Source organism: Rhyacophila brunnea, unplaced genomic scaffold (assembly GCF_057557595.1).
Source record: "Rhyacophila brunnea isolate RB1 unplaced genomic scaffold, BYU_Rbru_1.0 scaffold_3, whole genome shotgun sequence".
NCBI lineage: Eukaryota > Metazoa > Arthropoda > Insecta > Trichoptera > Rhyacophilidae > Rhyacophila > Rhyacophila brunnea.
Genome location: NW_028232965.1, coordinates 1,366,704 through 1,391,715, shown reverse-complemented (window position 1 = coordinate 1,391,715; position 25,012 = coordinate 1,366,704). Strand labels below are relative to the sequence as shown.

Genomic DNA, 25,012 nt, shown 5'->3' with positions numbered 1-25,012 from the left:
TTACCGTTATTCAGATATAACTTAGTCGCTGTTTCGGGTAGTGATGAATCGAAGATCGCCCTGATGGTGGCCGACCTCCGATAGGGAATGGCACAAAAAGAAGAAGACCCATAACTAACGGTAATACGAATATCTATACAAGTCTTAATATTGCCAATGTTTGGTCAATTTCAAATATCGAATACTTCTTAAATAATAATATAATACGTACATACACTTCGATAAGTTAGTGCCACTTTTGCTTACACACGAAGGACACGTTAAAAACAAACAAATAATAAATTGTATTGTATTACAGACTTACAGTATACATATCACAAAAGCGCAAACGAATATTATTTATATTCAATCATAGTAATAATTAATATAATTTATAAATTAAATTAAATGCAAATTCTGCGAAATATGTCTAAAATTCTAATAAAATAAACCTGCGGTATATCCAAAAGCTGTTTGTCAGAAGTCAACTTATTTTTAATGTTTTAAAATTATGACATTACAAGTTCATCATTTTATTTTAAGTACCTACGTATGTATAAAGAGTGCTCTTTAACCGCAATAAAAAGTAATTTGTATGAATTATATGCCATTGAAAATATTGGATTAAAAAAATGGTTTTAACTTGTCAATGCTTGATGGAAATACATTAAATATTGATTAATTAATATTATTATTTTTAATTACATTGTATTTAACCAAATAATATCTATCTGGACTGAATGAATCTGCTTTAATTACTGATCAATCCAACTTTCGATAATAATAATAATAATAATATCTGAACTATTCAACAATTATTGGAATTGTCAAAAATGACTCAAACCATATAGCATCTAGCAAACAGAAATCGTAGTTGAGCGGTTAAAATTCCCAATGTGACAAATTAAAATTTTTATAGGAGAAGTCTGTAAATAACTCGATTTATCTAAGTAACTGGTAAGTGCTAAATAGCTCGTCATCATCCCGGGTCATCATCATCCAGGTCCGGTATGATTACTTTTACTTTTTAGTACCTACTAAAACGTGACACTGTTAAATGGTTAAATCGGAGCTTTCTATAATTAATCATGTTTTAATTTTGATTGTATTTAGATTATTTTTACTCTCGGTGTTTTTAAAATTTATTTTTTACAGTACCCGGCAGATTGATTTCATTTAATGAAAAAATAATTGCTGTAAAATTTCATCTCGGTCGGATATGGGAAAATAGTGTCTTTAAAAATTTAAATCATTTACATGCAACAAATATATATATTTTTTATCTTCTAAAATATTGATTTTATTGAAAAACAAGATAATCAAGTAATAAACAATATAAAAAAATATTGACACAATTGTCAGATTGGAAATTTGAAGAACTCAACGACGAAATGCTATTAATGCTATTATTATAAAATATCTCTTAAATAAAATGACATACGAACATTCAGCCTTTAGGTACAGATATAAACTTTACCGATTCATTAAATAATATTATTTGAAATTAAAATTCGACACGATCATCACGCGTCTAAAACAAATCCTCAATATAGTTGATAATATTCTAAAATATTACTTTAATTTCAGTTCATAAATAGATCCATACATAGGTATACAAATTGCTTAGCAGCAAACCGATTGTTACTTTGTATATTTAACTACTATTAAATACATATTCATATTATTTCATTTCAAAATTAATTTTAAATAATGAAAGCCATTATAACGTTCAATAAATTTATCCATTGAATGCTTTCAGTTCAACTGAGAAACGTTGGTAAAAACTATGTTTTACAAAACTAGTTTTATTTATAAATAAACGAAATATCAAAAAGTGACATTGAACCGTAAAGTATTCATATTTCTCATAGATATTCAAACGACTTTTGAATCTGCAAACTAATATTCTGTTGAATTTTATTCTTCAAAAAATGTTTGTTAAAAATTATTACATTTATTAACCATTTAATGGGCAATTCCGTTGTTACATTGTAGCTACTCCTAACTTAAAACATAATAAAGTAATAAGTTTCACAAAATTCTACATATTGTTTTGAGTTTCTTACATATACATAACTCTCTTTATTTGTATGCAATTGTGTAAATTGGTAAGCCAATAAATCAATAATCATTAGATAAGTAGCTACCTATTATGATTTACCATCGTATAAACGCAATATATTGGAATTCATGTGATATTCGATGAATATAGTAAATATACAATATATTAATGTTCTATATGTAATAATTTCCAGAATGGTTCGAATAAAACGATTTAATTATACTTATAAAGGAACGTTTGTGCTCCTATATTGAAAATTTTCATTTCATTTTCCATTTTTTTGATGCATGGCTATGTGGTAATTGTAGCACCACACTAATATTTGTAATGAATATTCTCACACAAACATTTCATATGCACTACAGAGTCATAGGTTTTCAATGAAACAATATACTTATTATTTACATAAATTGACTGAAAATGTCAAAAAAATATTCAGTATTAATTAATTTAGTACCTTTATCGAACGCTCCATCAATTGTTATGAAAAAAGTTATTGTAAATGGAGCCCGTAATTAACTAATTTTATGTTTGTAATAACAATATTTCAACTTTTTTTGTTCATAAATAAACGTCGGTTAAAATTCGTTCAAATGGTAAAAAATATAAAATTTAACTAACATAACTAATACACTAGCTAATAAAGTGTCATTAGGTATGTCATACTTTGTATATACGTATCTACCTCGTCTGACGTATTATAGTTTCTCATTATGTATTCAATACTAAATCATCGCATTACAAAACATATTATTTTAAACACATTGTTTAACATCCAACGCGTGATTTTTCTTTTCGCTGTCGTATTTATAATGAAAAGTAAATTTAGTTAATTTCGCATATTTTATTAAATTTGACATATAGACATTATAGTGCCAGTGTACTGAAAAATTAAGGCTCAATGTTGCAGAAAGATTTTATCAATTTTATTGTATGCAGTTATACAATATTTAATATTGTATGCAGTATGACCACACGTGGAATTTGTTTCAACAAGAACAAAAATAATATTAAGCAGAAACTATCTACTAAACTTATCTGAATAAAATTATAAGTAACGATTTTTAAATTTATCAGTGAAAAAACTTACATTATTTAATACTTTATATAATATTATAAAATGTTTTTATTATCGCAATAATCAATTTATATTTCATATTTACAATATTAGGATGGCAGTGGCAGAAAAATTAATATCTACACTTAAACCTATGTCAGTGGATTGTAACTAGTTAGTTAATTATTGTGTCTCGCAAAGTGCATTTTGTCTCATTACAAAAGTACCGAGGTTCATTATTTCACAACTTACTCTTGTATAGATTACTTTTTAGAGATGAATTACTTTAATCTATATGAGTATTCATTTAGCACAATATCTAAAAAGTTACATTTTTATTTATAGCTTATTTTCTGCCGAAGATAACTGAAAAAATATTAACATGGCAAACGTTTTAAGTAGAAAGGTATTTATTTACAAATCGATAATAATTATTCATCAAATATTACTGTTGCAATAATTGAGATTAATTAGTTAATTAAAAATGAGATGACTATACATATTAATATTTCTACTTCATGCATTTAATATTATTATTGGCTAATTATGATATTATTATGATGGTGTTAGGTACATAACTCACACCATTTTGTGCTTGCATAGTTTCCTATATACAGGAAGATTCCTTAGAAGATACAACATAATAACAACAATCAGGAGTATACCAGTAAAAACACTTAATTAAAAGTGTAAATTTAATGACAAACCTCTTTGCAATGTACAGATTATCAAATTTTCTTGCTTATGTATTAAAGATTTGTTCGATTGTTTTGGTTCATGTAATAATCTTATCTTTATAAATATTATTTATTCATCTATTTATGTATGTATTCATTTTGATTTAAAAATGTAAACATCATTCAAAAGTGAAAAAGTTCCAAAGCGTAGATACCTATAAAATATCATTTACAAAAATGACCACTTTGAACAGTAAAACTCTTTTTTTGGGCGCTTTTATTTACGTTTAATACACGGCTAACTATCGTGATAATAATGACTATGTATTTAAGTTAGCTCTCATTGTATGACAATGGAACTTGGTAACATTATTTTTTAGTTTTTATTTTTAACGGTTCTAACAATGATTGAACATGAAAAAATAATATAACGAATGGGAGTGTACGCTGCGAGTTTGAAAAAAATATAAGCAAGATATTATATTATTTTGAAGATATTTAAATATAGAAATGCCATTAGACATAAACGTTATTGGAATATAAAAGGGTTCTTATTTACTTTGGCAATTTGATTATATGAAAAGCTTTTAAATCCAGACACTTGAACAATGTAAAACGATAGTATGAAATAGGAATTTATTATACTTAATGATCGTTATAAAAATTAGAGCCTCTGAACACCATGCTAATAATCTATGACCATGATTTCGAATAGCTCGAACAACGAATTTTTAGTTAAGTAGTTAATGGATTTCAAAAGTAGTTAATCTTAACATTACTTAGTTAATTATTTAGTGAAATTAATCGCTTTGCTCCGCGTCGCCGTCGATGTCGCGCTCCTGCTGATCGCGGGGCCGCGAGTCTTCTGTCCCGGCGCTCGACGTCGGCGTCAGCTCTTCCATTCCTCGGCCTTCGCGTCGGCAGCTCAGCAGATCTCCCCCTCCGCCTCCGCCGGACATAGTCCCGAACAGATTAGCCGAAGAGAAAGCCCCGTCTCCGTTCGTTATGCTTTCTTCTTCTATCGTTTCTGCGGGGTAATTTTGCAGGAACGGATTAGTCGAGCTATAATTCAAATGGTCGTACGCGCTCGAGGTCGTCTGTTTGGAGACTTGACTGGAATTAAAAAGGTCGGCGCCATGCGAGCCGTAACCGGCACTCGACTGCTTTGAGGCCGAACTCTGCTGGGTACTGAAAACGTCTCCGCTTTGCTGGGACCCGTACGTGGCGTAGGCCGGAATCGCAGAACTCACCGCGGTCGAGTTGACGGCGGGCATCTTTTGACCGTACATGGAGCTTTTCGTATTGAAAGGATCGTTAGATTTCAAGTTGCCGCTGAGGTTTGTGTGATTAAAAATGGAGTCCGCGGTCGTGCTGATGTTGTTGATTGTGCTTTGCAGATTTGATATGAGGGTGTTCTCCATGCTGGTGAGAGACGTGGAAGAGAGATCGGTGAGGAAGGGCGACGCGTTCATGGTGACGGCTATTCCCGCGTTAGTCCCGGGAATTCCCGGCGACGCCGTGCGGTTCATCAGATGGCCGGGCGATGAAGTGCGCGTCAAGTTAGGCGAGTCGCGCGGGCTCTTACCCTGTCCGTTCGCAGAATAAATCTGATTGGACGGACTACTGGTATAGTAGGAGGAAGCCGGCGGTCCGCTGTAGCTGCCGACCGACGACGTCTGGTGGTAAGAAGGAGTCGTGCGCCCCGTTCCGGACGACAGCAGGCCTGCGGAGAGCGGGCTGGGCGAGCAGCGCGCGTTCACCGGGGAATGTCTTCCCGCAGAGGGTTGGTGCAGGGCCGGAGAGTGTCTTCCCGAGTGATGCAGCGCTGGCGAGTGTCGCCCCGCGATCTGCTGGTGCAGGGCGGGGGAATGGCGCCCGGAGACGGAGCCCTGCGAAGACGGAGGTCCCGGCTGGAAGGCGGGGCGCGTCGAAGTGCCGCCGGGAGACGCTCGCGCTGGCTGCCGTGCGATCGACGACACGGAGCTGCCGTGCTTCAGTGTTTCGTTACCCGACTGGCTGTCGGAACTACTGCTTGGTGAACCGGGCGAAGATACTATCACCTGGAATTAAAACAACATTATTGTATTGTAATAAATAATATTACATGCGTTTTATCCAAGCACACAATATATTATTATTATGTTGTATATTTGATAAAACCGATATAGTAGAGTGAGTTAGTTACCTGTCGGGAGCGAGGAGGAGCGGGCAGCGGCCCAGTTCGCGGCGATTGAGGACGATATGGGCCGACCTTGGCTGATAATTGAGCCTGAAACATACAAATAAATTCGATATCAATTTTCGCATACTAGTGTAAAAAACGATTGCATCCTCAGTTAAGTACCTACTGTAAATAATGAGTAGGTACATAAATACTCAATTTATTTTTATATATTTTTCTTTTAAGTACGATCTGTCAATTTTTTGTGGAAATACATAGTTTTAGTTAAAATAAACACAATATGTAGTACTAATTCCACTAAGTTCCATTATATTCGTAAATATATTCTTCTTTTAAAATTATACATTAAATTATTACATGATTAATGCAATTTATTGTGAATAAAAAAAACTTGTCGACATCTAAAAATTTGGCGACTTGAATATTCCTATAGTTCGACAAATTTTCCCGCGGATATGTAAATTGCGCACGCATTTAAAATAGTTTCACGCATGCGTAAAATAATTTCCATAGGCCACCATTTTGTCGTCCAAATTCAGGTTAACTTAATTAACTGCTTTCAAAGCAAGTATACTTTTTCTACAAATCTTTTAGTGAGTGAATTATTGTTTCAACAAAGATGTTCATGAATTTTAAAAAATATAGTATTATTTTGACTGGGGATATAATATAATATGTAAATATAACAGTGCATTGCATTTGGCGTAGAGGGTCAGCATTTGCCTCTACGGAGCTACGACGGTATACGGTGACCCAAAATAACTGAATGCTAGGGTAAATTAATCATATGTTAGCTGCATGGGGGGGTTTAGGCTGAAAACATACCGTAGTGAAGCGGCGCATCCAATTGACATGGTTGCAAGTCGATTGTATGGGCATAGCATGCTGTGACCAAAATTATTACGTAACTTGTATCGATATTGCAGAGTCTATGTTCTTAGTTGCAGTTAAATGGGATGTCAACAATGAATGGTGAAAATACATTTATTTTAGTACCCAATATATGGTAAATTATTTAATTTCATAGTATATGTTAATAAAAATTATAAGAACTGTAAAAAAACTTTAAAAAATATAAAAATACTCGCTTAGTTCTGGTTGGCCTATATAAATTATGCGTTTTTTCAGATCACAGCTCGATGTGGAGAAATCTGAATGTTGAAAGCATCAATATCAACATAGTTTTACTTTGTTTTTGTTGATCTGTGATAATAACAAAAATTTTATATAAGTATGCAAATTTTGTAGATTTATACTGGAGTCACGTATCAGCCTTATCACTGCCAGCCGATTTTTACTAGGTGGACACGTCTTGTAGGCCAGCTATTTTCGGAATAAAATAAATCCTTTAAAAAATATGAAATAGGAACGGAATGATAAATATTTGTGAAAACTTAGCAACACAACATGTTTATCAAGTTTATCGTGAATATTTTCACACTAAAATGATAAATATTGATTATAAAATATACACAGAATGTTTATTCAGAAGTTATGACGTTTACAAGAACCCGCGAATATATTCGTCCATGGCCTGACGCGACATACATGCTTTGGCGAGTTAATTCGTCCGTGGCACTGATCAAGTTTTAATGGTTAATGCAATGTAATAATAATATTAAACGCCAATTTTTATTACGACGGTCAAAAGGATCTTGACTAGTTACAGACCATCACAGTTCGTAATATACCTATATATTAGAAAAATAATGTGAAATCTGACGTGTTAATGAAATATTTTATGAAATTTGGGGGAACACCGGGCTACGGAACGTTCAACAGGGATAAACAATGAAAAACACTTCCAGCTTACGTCTGGCTTACGAATTGGAACATAATATTATATTTATGTTGTAAGTACCTACCTAATGAATTTGTGTTATGTGTTATATAAATACCTATATAAAGTTATTATTAACAACCACGCGAATAAATAATCAACCTACATTTTGAAAACTCTATATTATTTTATTAATAGGACACGAGAAAACGTTTTTTTTTTAATTACTTACAAAATAAAAATTAAAGTTTTCGTGGAATCTTGGTTGGGTGCTACTGCTCCAGAGCATTGTCGCGATAATACTATTACTATTGAGTATGCTTTCAGCCAAACGAGATAAAAATGTATATGTTGGAAAGGTATAAAATAGAATGCGGTGGTGGTACTTACATGCCCTACCTGTGATGGGGCGGGAGAGGGCCGACCCAATGGAGCTGGCGATGCTGCTGATGCTGCTGCTGCTGGCCGATATTGACTGGCTGAGAGCTGATACTGGCCTATGGGACCACACTCAACTCTTAACATACACGCACTTCTAGAACAATCTATGTACACTAGCTCTAATGACGCCGATCACCATATCATCACACCTCCACAACATTATACCGTCGGCAAGATTCCAAAATGGCGTACGTAGAAATTTTGAAATGTCATAAAAAATCTCAAATAGGCGATGTATGTTAAAAATTAATGGCATACACATTTAAATAATATTTATACATTATATAATAAAGCACTCACGATGGACTAGCGGTAACGTGGCAGTTTATGAAATCTTGAGTTTAAATTGACTGAGTGCATATCAGTAGCGGAAGGGTGGAGATAAGCTGTTAAGATCCGCCAACACATTAAACTTTGTTAGTCATACGTATTTGTTTTTTTGGGTTTAATTGGGCTTTAATTGAATTTTAAAAACTAACCAATACCATCTGTAAATAATTATAGTCTTATTTCGATGAAAACAAAGACGTATGACTAATACAGTTTAATGTACACTATTTATGGTGGATCTTAACAGTCTACCTCTACCCTTCGCCACTGGTCCCTATCCATCCTTAAATTAAATTTGGTTCTAAGCCACTATAAAAAATATATGAATGAAACCAGACCCGATGTATTCCAATTAGGAAAATGAAATTCTTCAATAATTTAAATAAAAAAACTAAATTGCTTTGCAGTTTTTATTCATTAATTATTTTCATTTATCTATGAAAATTGGTAAAGTACACAGTTTTATTGATATATCGTCATTATACACATTTCAATAAGCACGAATTTGAAGATATTTTATTACAACGTTTTTTATTACAACGTTTTTCTTAGGTCGTTTTCTTATTTGTCCGGTAAAAATCTTGCAATCGATTTTTGACCTTCCCGACTAGCTAGATATTTGAAGCTTTTAGAATATATCAGAACACGACGCCAATGCATTTTTTTCATACTTTTAGCCATCTTTAAGTAGAATTGAATTCATTTTCAGTTAATTCTGTTGTATATGAAAAATTATTTCGAAAGAAATCCATAAACTGGGTCGTCCTAGCAACTAAATTATTAAATAATATAAATGTGCGTTACTATGGAAATCTATATGAAATGACATTTCATTATTCAGTATTTCTATCAACTACAAATTTTTTGATCGTTTAAGCTAGTCAAGTCAAGTTTATATGATTCAACAGAAAATTTAAAAATGTTGTATATAAAAAGTTCTTTTTATCTTCTAATTATTTTTACCTTAACCGACGAAATTGAATTCCTTGAAAAAAATCTTTTCCCTGTCAGATTTGGATCTTTTACCTTATATTCATTAAATATTATGTATATATATATATATACTTATATCGAAATATATGGTTTTTAGCTCGAAATTCTAATAAAAATATGTTGCTAATTACAAAACATCGTGCTGTCAGAATTTAAGAATTCTATCTCGATTTTGACTAATATGATGCCATTTTTTCTATGTGATGATACTTTCTACGTAGTGTGTTTTGGAATCTTGCTAACGATGCGTATAATAAGATAATATAAATAAATAAATAAATATGGCAGGGCCGCCTTAGGGTTTAAGCGATATTAGCGGTGGGCTGCCTGCGGCGGGCGCGAATCGGTCTTAATTCCATCACAGTATAGATACTCTTCTAAACACTATAATGTATTTAAATAAAACCTAATTTAGTATGTTCTTAGTTTATGAAGCTTAAAGAAAATTCGTTGTATGTATTCTAAGAAAATAGTCGAATAAATGAATTTTGGTTTTAAAAGAAACATGAAGAACTATTTTTTATTTATGTATTATATTCCTAATGATCTATTCTATATTCCATTTCAGTAAGTTATATTGTACTTAATAGCAAATAACATGTATTGCATGATACCTATATACACGTTACACAATAACCGATCGCAACTAGGATTGGATACAATTAACTTACGGTAGAAGACATCACACTATAATCAAATACACCATTTAGACGTAGCTACGAAGTAAAATTTAAAAAAATATATAACTATGTATGTTGTATCAAAATCTACAATATGCTGAAAAACGTGGTCTACACGATTAATGTATTATTTGAAATGATTTATAAATAGAATTATCTCAGATATGCATAATAGGTAGGTTGTAATTTCTCAATAATTTAGTTCAAAGTGTTATACTAGTTTAATAAACAATTTACCATCTACGCCATTAATTGTATTAATTATTGATTAGCATGGTTTTGGATAATCAATATAATATGTTGTATTATACATTTACCTACTAATAAATTCGTGTGCCACAAAGACATGTTAAAAAGCGCTAGCAACTACTTATCAAACTAAACTAATAATTATTCTAAAAACGAAGCTGAGCATGTGGCAAGTACTATATTGATTTTGTTGTAATCATTTCTTGAGAAGTTTTCTTAGAACAAAAATGTATTTAATTTGGTTTATCAATTAATTGCTGACGAACGCTGAAAATCAGACGTGCATTTATATCAGGTTAACAATACTCTAAATTATTATTGTAATAGCCAAAAAAATATTGACAAAAGATGTATTAAATTAAATTTAATTAGTGGTAGGTAGTTAGTTCTTTTCAAAAAATATCAATACCCATTGCCATTAGAAATATCATGCCCATGATTTTAAAATCATTTTTTTCGTGCAGTATTTTAAGTTTTTAGTTTTATTGTAGAGTTATGAGTGGAAATTGTTTAAACAGGCATGTGCAGACTAAAATAAGATACACATATTTGTTTTATTTTACTGGATTTCATTACATTAATACGAAATTTCCAAAAGACAAATAAGTAAACATATGATTTTGAATATTAAATTATATTTGATTACAATATCCTAAGCGTCGTCATTTCTTTCACCAAATAACTCTGAATTTTTTGGGCACAGAGTTATACAACTATCTTTAAAGTGGAACAATACTTTTTATCTATTTTTGCATTCTTAGCGGTCTTTAAAGACGATTCAGACTTGGATTAGTTTCAACATGAACATTAAAATAACAATTTAATATCATTCAAGAGGTTTTATCTATTTAATTATTTTGAAAGCCTAATTACATACAAAAATAACTAAAACATTCCAGGTTTCCAATTAATGATGACATTCAATGTGGAAAGATTTTCTTTAATCATTCAGTATAAATAAATAAAAATTAAGTTGAATGTCTGGTAAAAATGAATAACCTTTTTCTGGGATTAATAATTATTTAAATTATATTAAAGAATCTGGCTTATTTCTAATTATTGAATTGTAAAAAAAACATCCAGCATTGCTAAAATCTACCAGGCTATTAATAAAAAAAACACACTTCCCTTCAAAATTAATCCATATACGGAATTGGTATTATGCAATTATCTTAAAACAAGGTATTTTGAATTGTCTCTGTATTGAACTATGGTATGTATCAAAGTGTGTATTATATTTTTGATATCTAAAAAACTTCTCAAGTTATGACTAAGTAACAAGACCAAAGCCGAAGAAGCCTGCGTTGCACATGCCTGCTCTAAGATGTAAAGTAAGGTCGGGTGAGTGTGGTGCGTGTGGTCAGTCGGTGGTCGTGTGGCGGGTGGCGGGTGGCGTGTGGCGTGGTGAGTGTTATGTAAATGGATGGGGTTACCTTGCGCCGTGGAGTGTCCCACTGGAGACGCACTGGCTCTGTTTCCATGCGGCCCGTGCGCTGGCTCGCCGCGCCGAACTGTCTACAAACATACACGCATTAACCACGTGCCCGAATCACTCGTCTCTCTCCTTCGATCGCATTTCAGTGGAATATTTCATTTGACAAAATATTCACCATGTCGAAATCTCGTAAGCCGACCCTGCCATATTTTGTTACCACCATGCAGATATCGTTATATTTACGAAAGTATGCCTTACAGGTTAACACATGTATTTGAAAATGAACATATTTTTGTTATAAACTATTCATTAACCCATCCGTATACGTGACGCCGATTCTGTGTGGACTTATATTCATAATCACTCTCATAGAAGTCACTCAATTTTTTTACATTAAATAATGTCAATCGGTTATTGAAGTTTTTGAATTTGTTCATCTTATAAGTAGTTTACACTTAAGTATATGAAAATCAAACGGAACCCAAAATGTATTAGGGAGAAAAGAAAATGTTACTAATAAAAATTGTATTTATATTGATTAACAGTAAATAATATAATCACAATATACAAGACAAGTGAGTTTAAGTCCTATACGTCTATTTTTAAGCAGATTCATCACATTGATTTCTCGTTGACATGGCTACATTAATAAGTGCGTATAGTGTCGTAGAAGGTTGTAGAGAGAAAACTCAGTCAAGGTTTAGGTGTGCTACGCAGTAGGTATTGTTGTTAAACAGATTTATTATTTATTATAGTTGTAAGTATGTCACTGATTATCTTATCAATATGTACGTAGTATTATACTGTACAATTTATTCAATGAGGTATCTTGTAATAATGAATGGCAGAAGTCGTGACAATTTTATATATTTCATTGTGTTATATTTTTCGTTTAAAATTAGATATTATGTTATTATAAAGATGATCCATCTTGAAATTTAATGGGTGATTTAAAGAACAATCTGAGAAAATGTTTTTTTTGTGATTATAATTTTTTGGAGATTATATTATTATATAGTAAGACCGACAAACATGACAACAAGCATCCTACAACTAAAATTCAATAAAGAAGATAAACAAGAATATTCTTTTTTGATCATTCAACAAAATGCTGTGAAAAGTTTTTATTGTTGATCATACTTGAATAAAATTGTCAGTGTGCCTTATTTATTGAAATGTAGTCTGCTATTAAACTTTGGTTGATACTAATATATATATATATATATTATATCATGTCTACTGTATTGAGAGATAATGGATTTTATTCACAATTTATGTAATACGACGTTCTGGACACTCGCGCCACGATGCCGAATTGGGTTGGTGTATGAAGCTTTAATGTACTGATTGATGTTGCTGTTATTAAAGCAAACACTTTTAATTACGAATAGTCTAACACATAAATAATTACTAATGCAATACAGTCAAACAGCAATCGCCTACACAAATATAACACTGAGCATGATAGTTTTCTTATTACGCAATGATATCATTACCCAAAGTCTAAAAAAACATTTATTTTATCTAACGACTGCTCAAAATTTTAACATCAAATTGAAGATTTTTTTCTGCCTGCGAAAAATGCTTTGAGCTACAACATCAAATAAAAGCAAAAAGTAGCTAGACACATAATGCTTTGAGAGTAAATATTTTATATAGTTAAGCAAGTAATTGAAATAAAATGCAATGTTTTTTTTTAAATATCTAATAGAGAAATGACAGCGAATAAAAGAGCTTTTATAATATAATGAAAATATGAAGAAGAAATTATTATGGATGAATGTATATGATACCAAATACCTATTAGAAATTTAAAACAGATTGTAACATTTATAGTATTTGATTTTTCACTGTATATTGTATTGAATTAAGTTACACAAATAATTATGTATTTAAAGCAGGATTAGCTACAATAAATTCATATAGTACTTAGTAAAATATCATTTTTTAATTTTGTATTATATGTAATAATATTTAGTACGTACGTAAAATATCTTATGAGTATCTTTAAAAAGTTTACAGTATAAACAGTAAGATGTAAAAAATATATATTAGTTATTGTCAAAAAATGCGTTATGTGATTGATAATTCATTTCTCATTTGCTTGGATATTTGCAGTCATGGCCATTTCATTTAATTGTACTATTTTTGCACGGTAACTTCGACTAGGCCATCCAGAATAACATTACCTGAGTGCTTCGGGGCAGGCCATATCTGCAGCAGGTATTTGAGGACTCCGATCGGCTGCGCGTAGTCGAGGTCAGTGGTGATGATGTGGCCGTCGCTGGCGGAATGCAGCATAAGAGGAGGGGCGAGGGCCGTGGCCAGGTTCTGTGGAGACATCTTGTTTCTATCTGACACAGATACGACCATGGCTAGATGGTCCAAGAGGAAGATGAGGGTCGCACGGTTAGTTCTGGGTAAGCAGTCGAGGATGCTGAACATTAGCTTGGCGTTTCCTTCGGGGTCGTCCGGTAAACACACTCCTGGAAATTATATAAATCATTGGTGCGTGTCATTTTATAGTATTGGATAGGTGTTGATGCATTATTTATTTTTGGAACTATAGGGATTGTAATAGTAGATATCAGTAAAATGTGAGACATTTGCATAATATGACAGTTAAAAATACTTTTAATAATATGGTCTTGTTTATATTTGATACTAATAAAATGTTGAATACTTCCACAAAATGCTAACACTTCACTCTTAATTCCAGATTTGCTAGAAATTAAAGATTTATCAGAAATACAATATTTAATAGCAGTCTACTAGTATTATTATCAATTACAATAAAAATACAATACTTCAATCGTAATTCTTTTTCTTATCATGCCATCCCCTAACGGAGGTTTTACCAATCGTGGAGGTTTTTAAGCCTCGAATCACGACGTCATTCTCTGCGACGCTTACCGTTGAAATTTTCTTGGACGACAAGTTAGGGGATGCTCTGTACGTATGTCCTCTCAAATGTGGCCAAGGCACTGTAGTTTTATAGTTATGATACCTTTCTCTCGGCCCTTTCCCATTCGATTGAAAACATTAACATTAAAAATGCATCTATGCAGACAGGTCTCAAAAGCTTTAACTCTCGTTGACATCTCCCGGTTCAGCGTCCTTACCTCCAAACCATAGAAAAAAATTGAGAGAACATACTAACGACCCTTAGGCGGTCTCTCAAGGTTAAGGTCTCGATTTCTAAGGAGTCGTCTCATATTTGGTACTTGAAGCGATCTCAATATTAGTTTCTATTGTATTTGCTAGAAAATATTTAAAAATATTATAGACTAATTAGAGAATTATTCTTGCTATTACTCTGGTTATCCAAGCCAATAATATATTATATCTTTTCATTTGATAAAAGTAGGCTTCATGCTCTTCCAGAAATGGCCTACGCCACGACGGTCGACGTAGACTTTGAACAAAAAGCACTATTAAAGCTTCTAAAAAAAGTCAGTAGGTACCTAAGTAAATATTTTTCATAGATTGACTTACCTAAAGCATCAACGGTCATTTGATAAAGACACTTGGTGAATAGTGGCTGAGGTAGCTCTCTTAAGTAATCCTTGAGGACTCCCGTTATGACGTTGATGTCAGGAACATTGTCCGGAGTCAGTTCAACCGAACGGCTATTCCTTTCAAACGCCTCGCGAAGGATCCTCTTCTTGGTTGCTGAGCCGCAGAGACGGTAAAGTCCTGGAAATTAAAGGATTCAATTTTGTCTTAATGTTTCCTGCAATCTCCACCATGTGGATTAAAATCAAAGTGGTAATTTACCTTCATGGTTTTAGATACTTCGACGAAATCCGGAATGTCGATACCATTACCATAAACCTTTGTTTCTACAAACTCACATACGTTTTCAATCCTCGTATTATTGACCTATTAATGCAGTATGAACTGTCTAACTAGATGAACTTGGTTTACACATAACATGTTTTTTAGTTTTGAATTAACTTATTCTTGGACTGTTAAGGTGAGAAAATCGTGGAGATTCTTCGTTTACTTGATAATTCATGATAAACTCAAACTCATGTATACATTTCGGTACTCATACTCGTCATATACTGTTTTTTTTAACGGTAAACATTATTTTTTAATGTCCAATCAATGCACAGCTGAGAAATCTGAGGAAAAGTATTCTTATGTAATATACAATGTACTCATTCAACATGTAAATCCGCAATATTTACAATAACAAACTAAATTTAATTGATCCATTGATTATAATAAAAGATGATTTACTCCAGAAATTCTGCCGGAAATCCATGGTTTTTCAGCAATATTATGAAATACTACTGACCATGTGGCATATAAACCAACATAGTATAACAATATTTAAATATAGTATAACTGAAACATTTTTTTGCTATATTTATCATTTGGTACTTATCATTTATGCACTCGGTTTGTTATATGGCATTTAAAGTCAGCTATACGAATGTCAATATATTACATAATTACAAGATAAAAAGAACTTTTTATATACAACGTTTTTAAATTTTCAGTTGAATCATATAAACTTGACTTGACTAGCTTAAACGATCAAAAAAATTTGTACTTGATAGAAATAATACTGAAATGTCATTTTGACATGTCATATTGATTTCCATAGTAACGCACGTATATATTAATAATTTAGTTGATAGGACACCAGACCCCTAGCAACCAATAATGGTGTCGAAATAACTATTCATACAAAACAGAATTAACTGAAAATGAATTTAATTATACTTAAAGATAGCTAAAAGTATTATGTAAAATATATAAAAATGCATTGGCATCGTGTTCTGATATATTCTAAAAGTTTCAAATGTCTAGCTAGTCGGGAAGTTAGTTAAAAATCGATTGCAAGATTTGTACCGGACAAATAAGAATACGAGCTATGAAAAACGTTGTAATAATAAATACAATACATTTTTTGAAGAAAAAAAACGTTGTAATAAATACAATACATTTTTGAAAATAAATTCTAAGTAGTCAAATTTACTGAAATATGAGTAATATATTATGCTTCGCTCACCGATAATATCGAGTCCCCGTCTTTCGATCTCTTCGACGCATCTCCTGACGATAACAGGCACGGGCGGCTGCCCCGCGTGCTGAGGGGCGGTCCGCGCCGCCTCCCTGCCGACCACCGTCTCCAAGTCCGCTCCGAAGAGGGGTGGACTAGGACCTCCACTGCGAGGTATCGTTGAAGGTAGACCGCGTCTTCTGTACAGCGTCGATGAATCCGTGTATCGCAATCGGAGGTAAAGGGTTCCTGAAAAGTGATTAAAAGAATGATAAAAAATATTCTTAAATAAACATTATAAAATCATATTGCATTATTTAAAATTAAAATTTAGCTTATATTCAATAGTAAACATTAGACATTGAATATTATCAACCTCATAATCGTCTAACTGAGATATCGTGGCAAATATTGATAAAATTTAGATTCTATTTCAAACTCCAATATAAAAAAAATATTATACTGTAAGTATTACTATTATTTATACAATAATGTTAATTAAAAAATAAACTAATTTCTCTAATGCCCATGTTGACAAATTTAATAACAATACAGAATACAGATTTAGGAATGTAACATTCTTCATTTAACCTGTTGAGAATAAAGGTAAATATGTATGTATTATTACTACTTACTTTGATTCAAACTACAAAGCTTATATTAATAAAATTTTCTAAATGCTTCATTTCCATGACTAATGGTATATTTCGTCGTAATTAGTAAATAGTACCTAAGCATATTGGCCGGATTCCAATGGACGTAGTGGAGTCCAGTCCGGCGCCATATTTTTTAAAAGATATTTTCTCTTGGGCTTGTTTATGAATACATAATACAGTTAAAAATACAATAACCAATATCGTATGTACCGAAATAATGTGGCTTTGTATTTAATTTTATTTAATTCAAGAGGTCTCAAATAATTGTAGATATATAAGATAGTATTTTAAATGATTTTTTTTTAAAACATCGTAAATTACAAATTATAAGTTGAAGGCGTTCACAACAGGAAATGAAACATTTATTATAAAGAAAAAAGTAATAAAAACGATAAAAATGAAAATATAAAAAGAGAACATAATATAAACATACAAAAACAGTGAAAATACAATTATACATCTATAGAAGTTCAAATAAGTACACCGAGTTTGCTAAAGAGACCCTATTTTAAGAATTTATAAAATAGCGTCCACCTAAACTCACCCTCACGTATGTCGAATATATCAACACCCGAAGCAATTTGGTTGAACAAAGTTATTGTACGAAGACAAAAGTAGGCATACAATGATATAAATACTTTTCTTACACAGATCCCCAAATTCCCAATGTTCAACCAATTTAGAGCATTTTCCCTCTTAAACGGATAATGGTACCCTTACTTAGTTGAAGTTGCAAATCTTCAAGATTCAATAGTCTATTTTTATATTAAGTAATGATGTTAATTATACCGCTCGGGTAATTTATAATTTTAAACAGATGCTTACAGTTTCATGTCAAATAGATGCTGAATCCATTGACGCAGTGTTATTAAGATAAAAGAAAACATATTTTAAATACCCAAGGAAGATTATGTACCTCTCGGTTCAATCTTCAGAGCCAGCTGATGAAGTGGACTCTGGTTGAGTAGCTGCACGAGGTTGACGGCTCCTCTGTAGCAGAGTTTGTGCCTATGCTGCGGATCCCAGGAATACACCAAAAGATCCAACTGTCGGTTGTTTACTAGGTCCAGTTCAAAGGATTCGTCCCAATCAAATTGGAGGTCACCGGTTCGGACCTGAAAACAATACAAACAATTTTCATTAAATTCTCCACTTCATTAGATAGCTCTTTGGTGAAAAATAAGAAGTAATTCATAATATTAACACTATAGACCAAAGGTACTTGATCGAATTTGAATTTAAATTCTGGATTTAAGTTTTGTAATATTCTATTTGAGTCGTTTCTGCGACACGGGTTTCGCCTTTCGGCATCTTCTGGGACTACCCTCATCGTACACTCACGTACCTCACGTGTACCTACACTCACCAAAAGGCAAATGAATAACTTTTAAAGACTGATATCATAGATATATCTCATAAATTAACTCCATTAATTCCCAATGTATTGTAATTGTTACCAGAATGGACGATTTTACACCTCTTGAGTGTAGTATTTTTTTATTGTTTATAATTACTAATAAATGATCTATTATTAGGGTTTGACGATTTATTATACACTTATCGAGTGTATTATGATTGATAATATAGGGTTCTTTACAAACACTTCAACTATTGTGTTATGTATTATGTTTGTTATATTTTTTTATTGTGACCCTGGTCTCGATAGGTAGGTAATGGAGTTTTTACCTACTTTATTGTATTGATTTGTTATATAAGTTAGAGTTAATAGTATTCGTTGTCAGTATTTATTTGCCTTTTGGTGAGTGTACACAGTGCCTGAAGATGCCGAAAGGCGAAACCCGGGTCGCAAAAAACGACTCAAATGGCATAGTACAAAACTTAAATCCATTAGAAGTAATTAATAATTGCATTGTCAAAATTTATATTAAAAATGGAAAATACTGCTCAAAGTTTGATTTCAAATATGATTGTTATTACTAATATAGCATGTAAAATTATCCCATGATATACGTAAAGAATTGTCAATTAGTACCTACGTAATTATTACATTCAAGTAAAAATTGTTATTTTTTTCATCATAATATATCTTAATTAATGTTTTAGTCAACGATGATTATATTCACTAACCACAGTTCTGGCTTTGTGCACCCTGTCACATTCGAGCACACAGTAAAGGTCTCTAGCGGCTGCCGGCACAGCATGTGGAGGCGGCTGAGGGGCTCCGGGAGCGGTAGGAGTAACAGGACCCGATCCGCCAGACCTCAACCCTCTACCCGCCAGGAGATGGAGCCACAGCATACCTGACACTCCGCCAACGGAGGACCCTACTCCGCCGAGGCCTGGCATGCCGGCTGAGACCGACGAAGACATACTCATTCCGGGCTTGTCTATTTTGTATTTTAGGAACTCTGGAAAATATATTGCAAAATTAATATTATCATTATTTTAACGCCTTACTCAACGAGAGAGAATGTAAATATGTTTACATCGATTGCCATGTCTAACTTTGAACGTAAAGGAAAAGTATATTATGGATTAGAAGTTATTTTAGAATTGCTATTTAGCTACACCATTATAATTATCATAATAATATTATGAGCAGTACTGTATAATTACGAAAAAAATATGTGTGGAGTGTTTTGAATCTTCTTTCAGATGGAGCCTTCTGTAAGTACACTGTTGGAAATTTCAGTTTAATGTAAGTGCCACTTTGTATCTTTATATATAAAAAAAAACACAAAATAATTGGAATTCAAATTTTTTTCCTAGTTTGCCCAAGTGTTTACACGTTCATTTGATTAGGCAGGCACATTTTAAACTCGTCTATCGTCTATTTTCAATTGATAACACATTTAATAACTTTCCATCATCGTCATACGGTTATACGTTTTATAGGTCGATAAAATGTTTTCGTAATCACCTGCGGGGTTTATATCGACGTGCCTATTTCTTGGAAGAGTTGAGGAGGGCGTTGGAACTGGACTTGGGCCTGCTGCTCCCACCACTCCGCTACGTGTTCCCAACTCCAAGAGTTGTCGCATCCTTCTAGCTGACGGAGAGCCCATCATACCTTTAACAAGATTATATAGTTGTAAACAATGTTTGCATGCTATTTTCTATGGCCGTATGTTACTTAAGAATAGTTTAAATGCTTGAAACTTTGCATCGTAGAGCTTAGGTAAACAATATAGGTAGAGTTCAGTGGCGAAGGGTGGTGGTATAAATAGTGCACATTAAACTTTTTCAGACATACGTATTTGTTTTCATTGAAATAAGACTATAATTTACAGATGGTGTTGGTTAGTTTTCAAAATTCAATTAAACCCCGAGAAAACCAAGCCATAATAGATAATAGTCAAAAAATACTCGTCTATCTATGAAATAACTAAAATTATGCAATTAAATAATACATAACTTTGAATATTTTATAGATTGAAAAAAATCAGTGTGTGTACTTATGTACGCGCGTTAGAAGTTATACTTCTTTGGCGTAACAAAACAAAAACAAAACTTGTGATAAACTGGATTCTTTGACTAGCTCTTAATTATCTTGTTAAACTACACACTCAAGAAAAATGACCGCTTATTGGAATGCCGTTGGTTTATTTCTATACACTTTAACTTATATAATGGTTTCTCGTTGTTTTACTGACGGTTGGTTTGCTGACGATTAATAGTTTGTTAACGTAAGGAATTGCAAATGGCCGACAATAATAAATTCGCTGCCTAGGCAACGGAACAATTCTAAACTATAATATTATACTGTATAATCGTCACGATTGCAGTATCATACTGCGGCGTAAATGTGGTGCGTTCGGCTGATAACCGAACAATCGGTGGTTCGAATCCAATCGAGTACGTTTTTTTTCGTGTGAAAATATAAATTATGTGTTACATGTCACACGCCAACAATACACTCTTATCTGATTTCCCAAACGCGCCAAAAGAAGTATAACTTCAATAATATGTTTTATTTATTCTATTTTGGTTTAGGCAGGGCTTAATGAATTAAAAAAATGAAGCAACAATATGAGTGTAATATGTATTTATAATCCAACGAAAACAAATTAATAATCGAATGAAAAAGTGTGCACAATTTTGTCGTATCGCCCAAATTAGACCAAAACTATTATGCTTTCGTTTAGGCAGAAATAGGTATTTACAGTCTATATAAACAAATTTGTGGAATTAAATTTTATACTATATGTATTGTACCTATATATTTTGTTTTATTTAATGTAATGTAATGTATTCCCACCAAGAATTGTCAGTTAACACCATTAAAGTGATCAGTGTTTGATAAAAAGGTCACCTGACGATGTGATGTGCTGGGTTGATAATGATCTGGCGGGTATTGAGGTGTGCGTTGTGGATCTTCCGGTGAAGTTTCTGTCTAAGGTTCCGGTCAGCGCTGATCTCCCACTGCTGTACAAACCGTACGACGAACTGAACGCCGAGTTTTCAGCCTGTTCAAAAAAACAATAAAAGAATATTCAAATTTACCGCAAACAAACTGGAAACCAATATCGCTTCTAAGCGATGCAGATAGGCTTTTAAAATAATATTTTATATTTTTAATATATGTGTTGAACCATTATAAGAAATATAAACTAATAATTGATACTACATAATATTATATATTATAAGTATATTTACTGTGTCATCATACTATTATATTAAAGAATATGTTTTACTCTGATTTGCGAAAAAATCATAGCACAGACCAATTCTTCCGACCATGTCCGATCGTAATACGATTATATGGGTATCTACAGAGTGGGGGTTTGTATTAACAGATTTTGTTTTTACGAGAAATGGATGTTAGCCACTTGCTCAACTTATTAGGTCCATACTCATACACAAATTGAAAAAACAATATGTGTACTTACCCTAACCAGGATTCGAACCTGGGAACCACGATGCTATAAGCCGACAATTTTAAGCCGCGCGGCCATCGTATCATAATATTGTATGCAAATTTTATAAGGAAATTAGCGCTGGCGTTGCTTTAAGAGCGTACTTCAATGAAACGGCAAATAATTTTACACAGTAAACAGTAGGTGCGACGAAATTTCTCACTAGTCGCCGATCAGAGACAGACAGTGAGGTGTCCGCACGTCGATTTGTTTTGTCATGGCGTCGGATGAAAATATTCTTAAATCGTGTAAAGATGAGTAAAAAACTTTACTATGTACTTAAAAAAGAAAACAAGACAATGAATATACTATTATTATTAGTAATATAATAATAAACATAACATTAAATGGACGCATGTTGGATTTTTATGACAAATTATATTTCGTTCGGCACGCGTCATTTGCACAATCCGCGCATCGCCTAGCCACGATCTTTTTAGACCATGCCTCAACTGAAGTATAGCAGTTTCAGAGAAAGCTTATAGTACAATGCAAGTGCAAATTAACACATAAAGCATACTGGTCTACTCCATATCAGCGGCGGTTTTCAATAAATTAGCTTATTAAGGTGCGTGTTTTTCAAAAATCTGAGTGTATAAAAATAGTCCAAATAGAAAAAATCCTGACAACATAATCGTGTAGTATACTTTATCTTAATGCTTACGCGCCCTTTTAATTAATTTTGTAATTAACGTGTTAATTTGTGTGCGGCCCGCACAAAATTGTGTTTTTGCTAATTACTTTTCAAATGCAAATTAACACGTTAATTACAAAATTAATTAAAAGGGCCCGTAAGCATTGTGTTAACATTCATTGGCGGTTTATTGTATAGGTAAAGTTTTCACAAGAGGCGTTTAAACCTGCCAGTAAGTCATGCCTTCACGTACATACCTAAAATCTTCACTGCACCATGTACTTATTTTATACACATATGCATGTTAGGGTGTCTGATATATTAATCTTTGGTATGCTGTAATATAAGAAAACTTACATTTTTCAAAGCGTCGTGAATGTTTTCCGCACTATACGTAAACCTAGCTGCCCTGTGTTGGTTGAGGACGTCTCGACTCGCTCTTATCTGTTCATATATTGCACTCGTCGAAGGGGTACGTGAGAGCCATGCTCGGTATTCATCTGGAATAAATACACTTGCATTAATTAAATATACATAGCATACCCACCACGAAGTATTTCAGTCTACTTAACGAAATAAGCAAATAGTGCACGATATCGCGATTCATACATATATTCTGTATGTATTAATACTATAGAGAGAGAGAATATTATTATAACTAGGTACCTCTTGGTCCACCCCTTCCAGTTAGATGAGGCATTTCAGGCGCTGACAAATTACCATCGGTGTCATCCATTAAGAGTGAAGAAATTCCTCCGCGGTCTAATGTTCCAAATCGTTTACCCATCGCCATTCTGTCGATAAGAAAAAAACATTATTATGCTGTATTATTGAAAATATACCCGTCACAATAAAAATATAATTGTTCTACAAACATATTTCATCAATTAATTGCCAATTATTATTGAGGGCTAAGGTATATTATAAACTAATTCAATTTTGATGCTTGTAAAGAATGTTGATATTTAAGTAAATATTTACCTATGTTTAGTTCACGAAATATTTAATTTAGGAATACCCAGAAATTACAGAAAAATACATACATGAACATAGTAAAATTGTTTAATTAACAATTTTTTTTATTCAACTAATAATTCACATGATTTAAGAATGTAACATTCTAATTATTGAACATACATAATTTAGAAAACACTTCTGAGAAAATATATTATAATCAATAGAAAAATCTTTTTGAAAAATGTAAGATACCCCACCCCGCAGGAATCGAACCTGCATCTGCAATCTGCGAACCTGCAAAAAATTATTAGCAAGTTCAAGTAAGTTACAACAAAAAATCTTGGAGTGATCCGTGACGTCGGTTAGTGATTAAAGTAATACCTACTTTGATTTAAAATACAAAAGCCGGTCGCCAATAGTAGCTCAATTTGGAAAGCGGTTCAGAGAGTATTAAGAGCCATTAGTTAAAATGTGTCGCAATCAAGTATGGCGCCTTTAGTATAGCGGTCTATGTGCGTGGGCGCGAAACCCGACAGATGCATGTTCAATTCCTGCGAGGTGTCTTACTTTTTTCAAAAAGATTTTCCTGTGTTTTCAAAATTATGTATATAGTACAATTGGGTTAAAATCGGGAGATAGTTGCATAGTCGTGATAACATCCATCACTCTGCACTGTTGTATTAATTAAATATTTCTTTTCGATACGTAAATTATACCTACATAAGATTCAAACATATTATATTATGTTATTATTGAAAAACCTCGGCGATATACCTATTCGAATAAATCCTACAAAAAATATTGGACCGAATGCTTTTCAAACTTCACATCTGTCGTAAGTATAATATATGGGCGTTTTAAATAAATTAAATTAACACCTAGCGCTAACTAGCAGCATATAAGTAATATCATTACCATGATTCAATTAAAAACGTTGGTTACTTTTGAAACTCTCTGACAGCGTAGTTAGGTATAATATATAAATAATTCACATCAGACGCGGATCGGT

At 32.6% G+C, this 25,012-nt stretch overlaps 1 protein-coding gene across 1 annotated transcript in view; it reads right to left on the bottom strand.

The window, feature by feature from the left end:
- Positions 1-4,053: 4,053 nt before the first annotated feature.
- The window catches only part of LOC147067730 (rho GTPase-activating protein 100F-like), a 76,205-nt gene continuing 55,246 nt past the window's right edge, over positions 4,054-25,012 (bottom strand). Inside the window, exons 13-25 of the mRNA XM_085952440.1 lie at positions 23,713-23,840; positions 23,404-23,546; positions 21,809-21,962; positions 20,417-20,566; positions 19,624-19,904; positions 18,452-18,650; positions 16,889-17,128; positions 15,361-15,561; positions 14,055-14,351; positions 11,864-11,941; positions 8,128-8,234; positions 5,961-6,044; positions 4,054-5,835 (exon numbers count right to left, since the gene is read on the bottom strand). Of these exons, the coding sequence (XP_085808566.1) occupies positions 4,576-5,835; positions 5,961-6,044; positions 8,128-8,234; positions 11,864-11,941; positions 14,055-14,351; positions 15,361-15,561; positions 16,889-17,128; positions 18,452-18,650; positions 19,624-19,904; positions 20,417-20,566; positions 21,809-21,962; positions 23,404-23,546; positions 23,713-23,840 (3,322 nt within the window). The 3' untranslated portion in view covers positions 4,054-4,575. The remainder of the gene's footprint in view (positions 5,836-5,960; positions 6,045-8,127; positions 8,235-11,863; positions 11,942-14,054; positions 14,352-15,360; positions 15,562-16,888; positions 17,129-18,451; positions 18,651-19,623; positions 19,905-20,416; positions 20,567-21,808; positions 21,963-23,403; positions 23,547-23,712; positions 23,841-25,012) is intronic.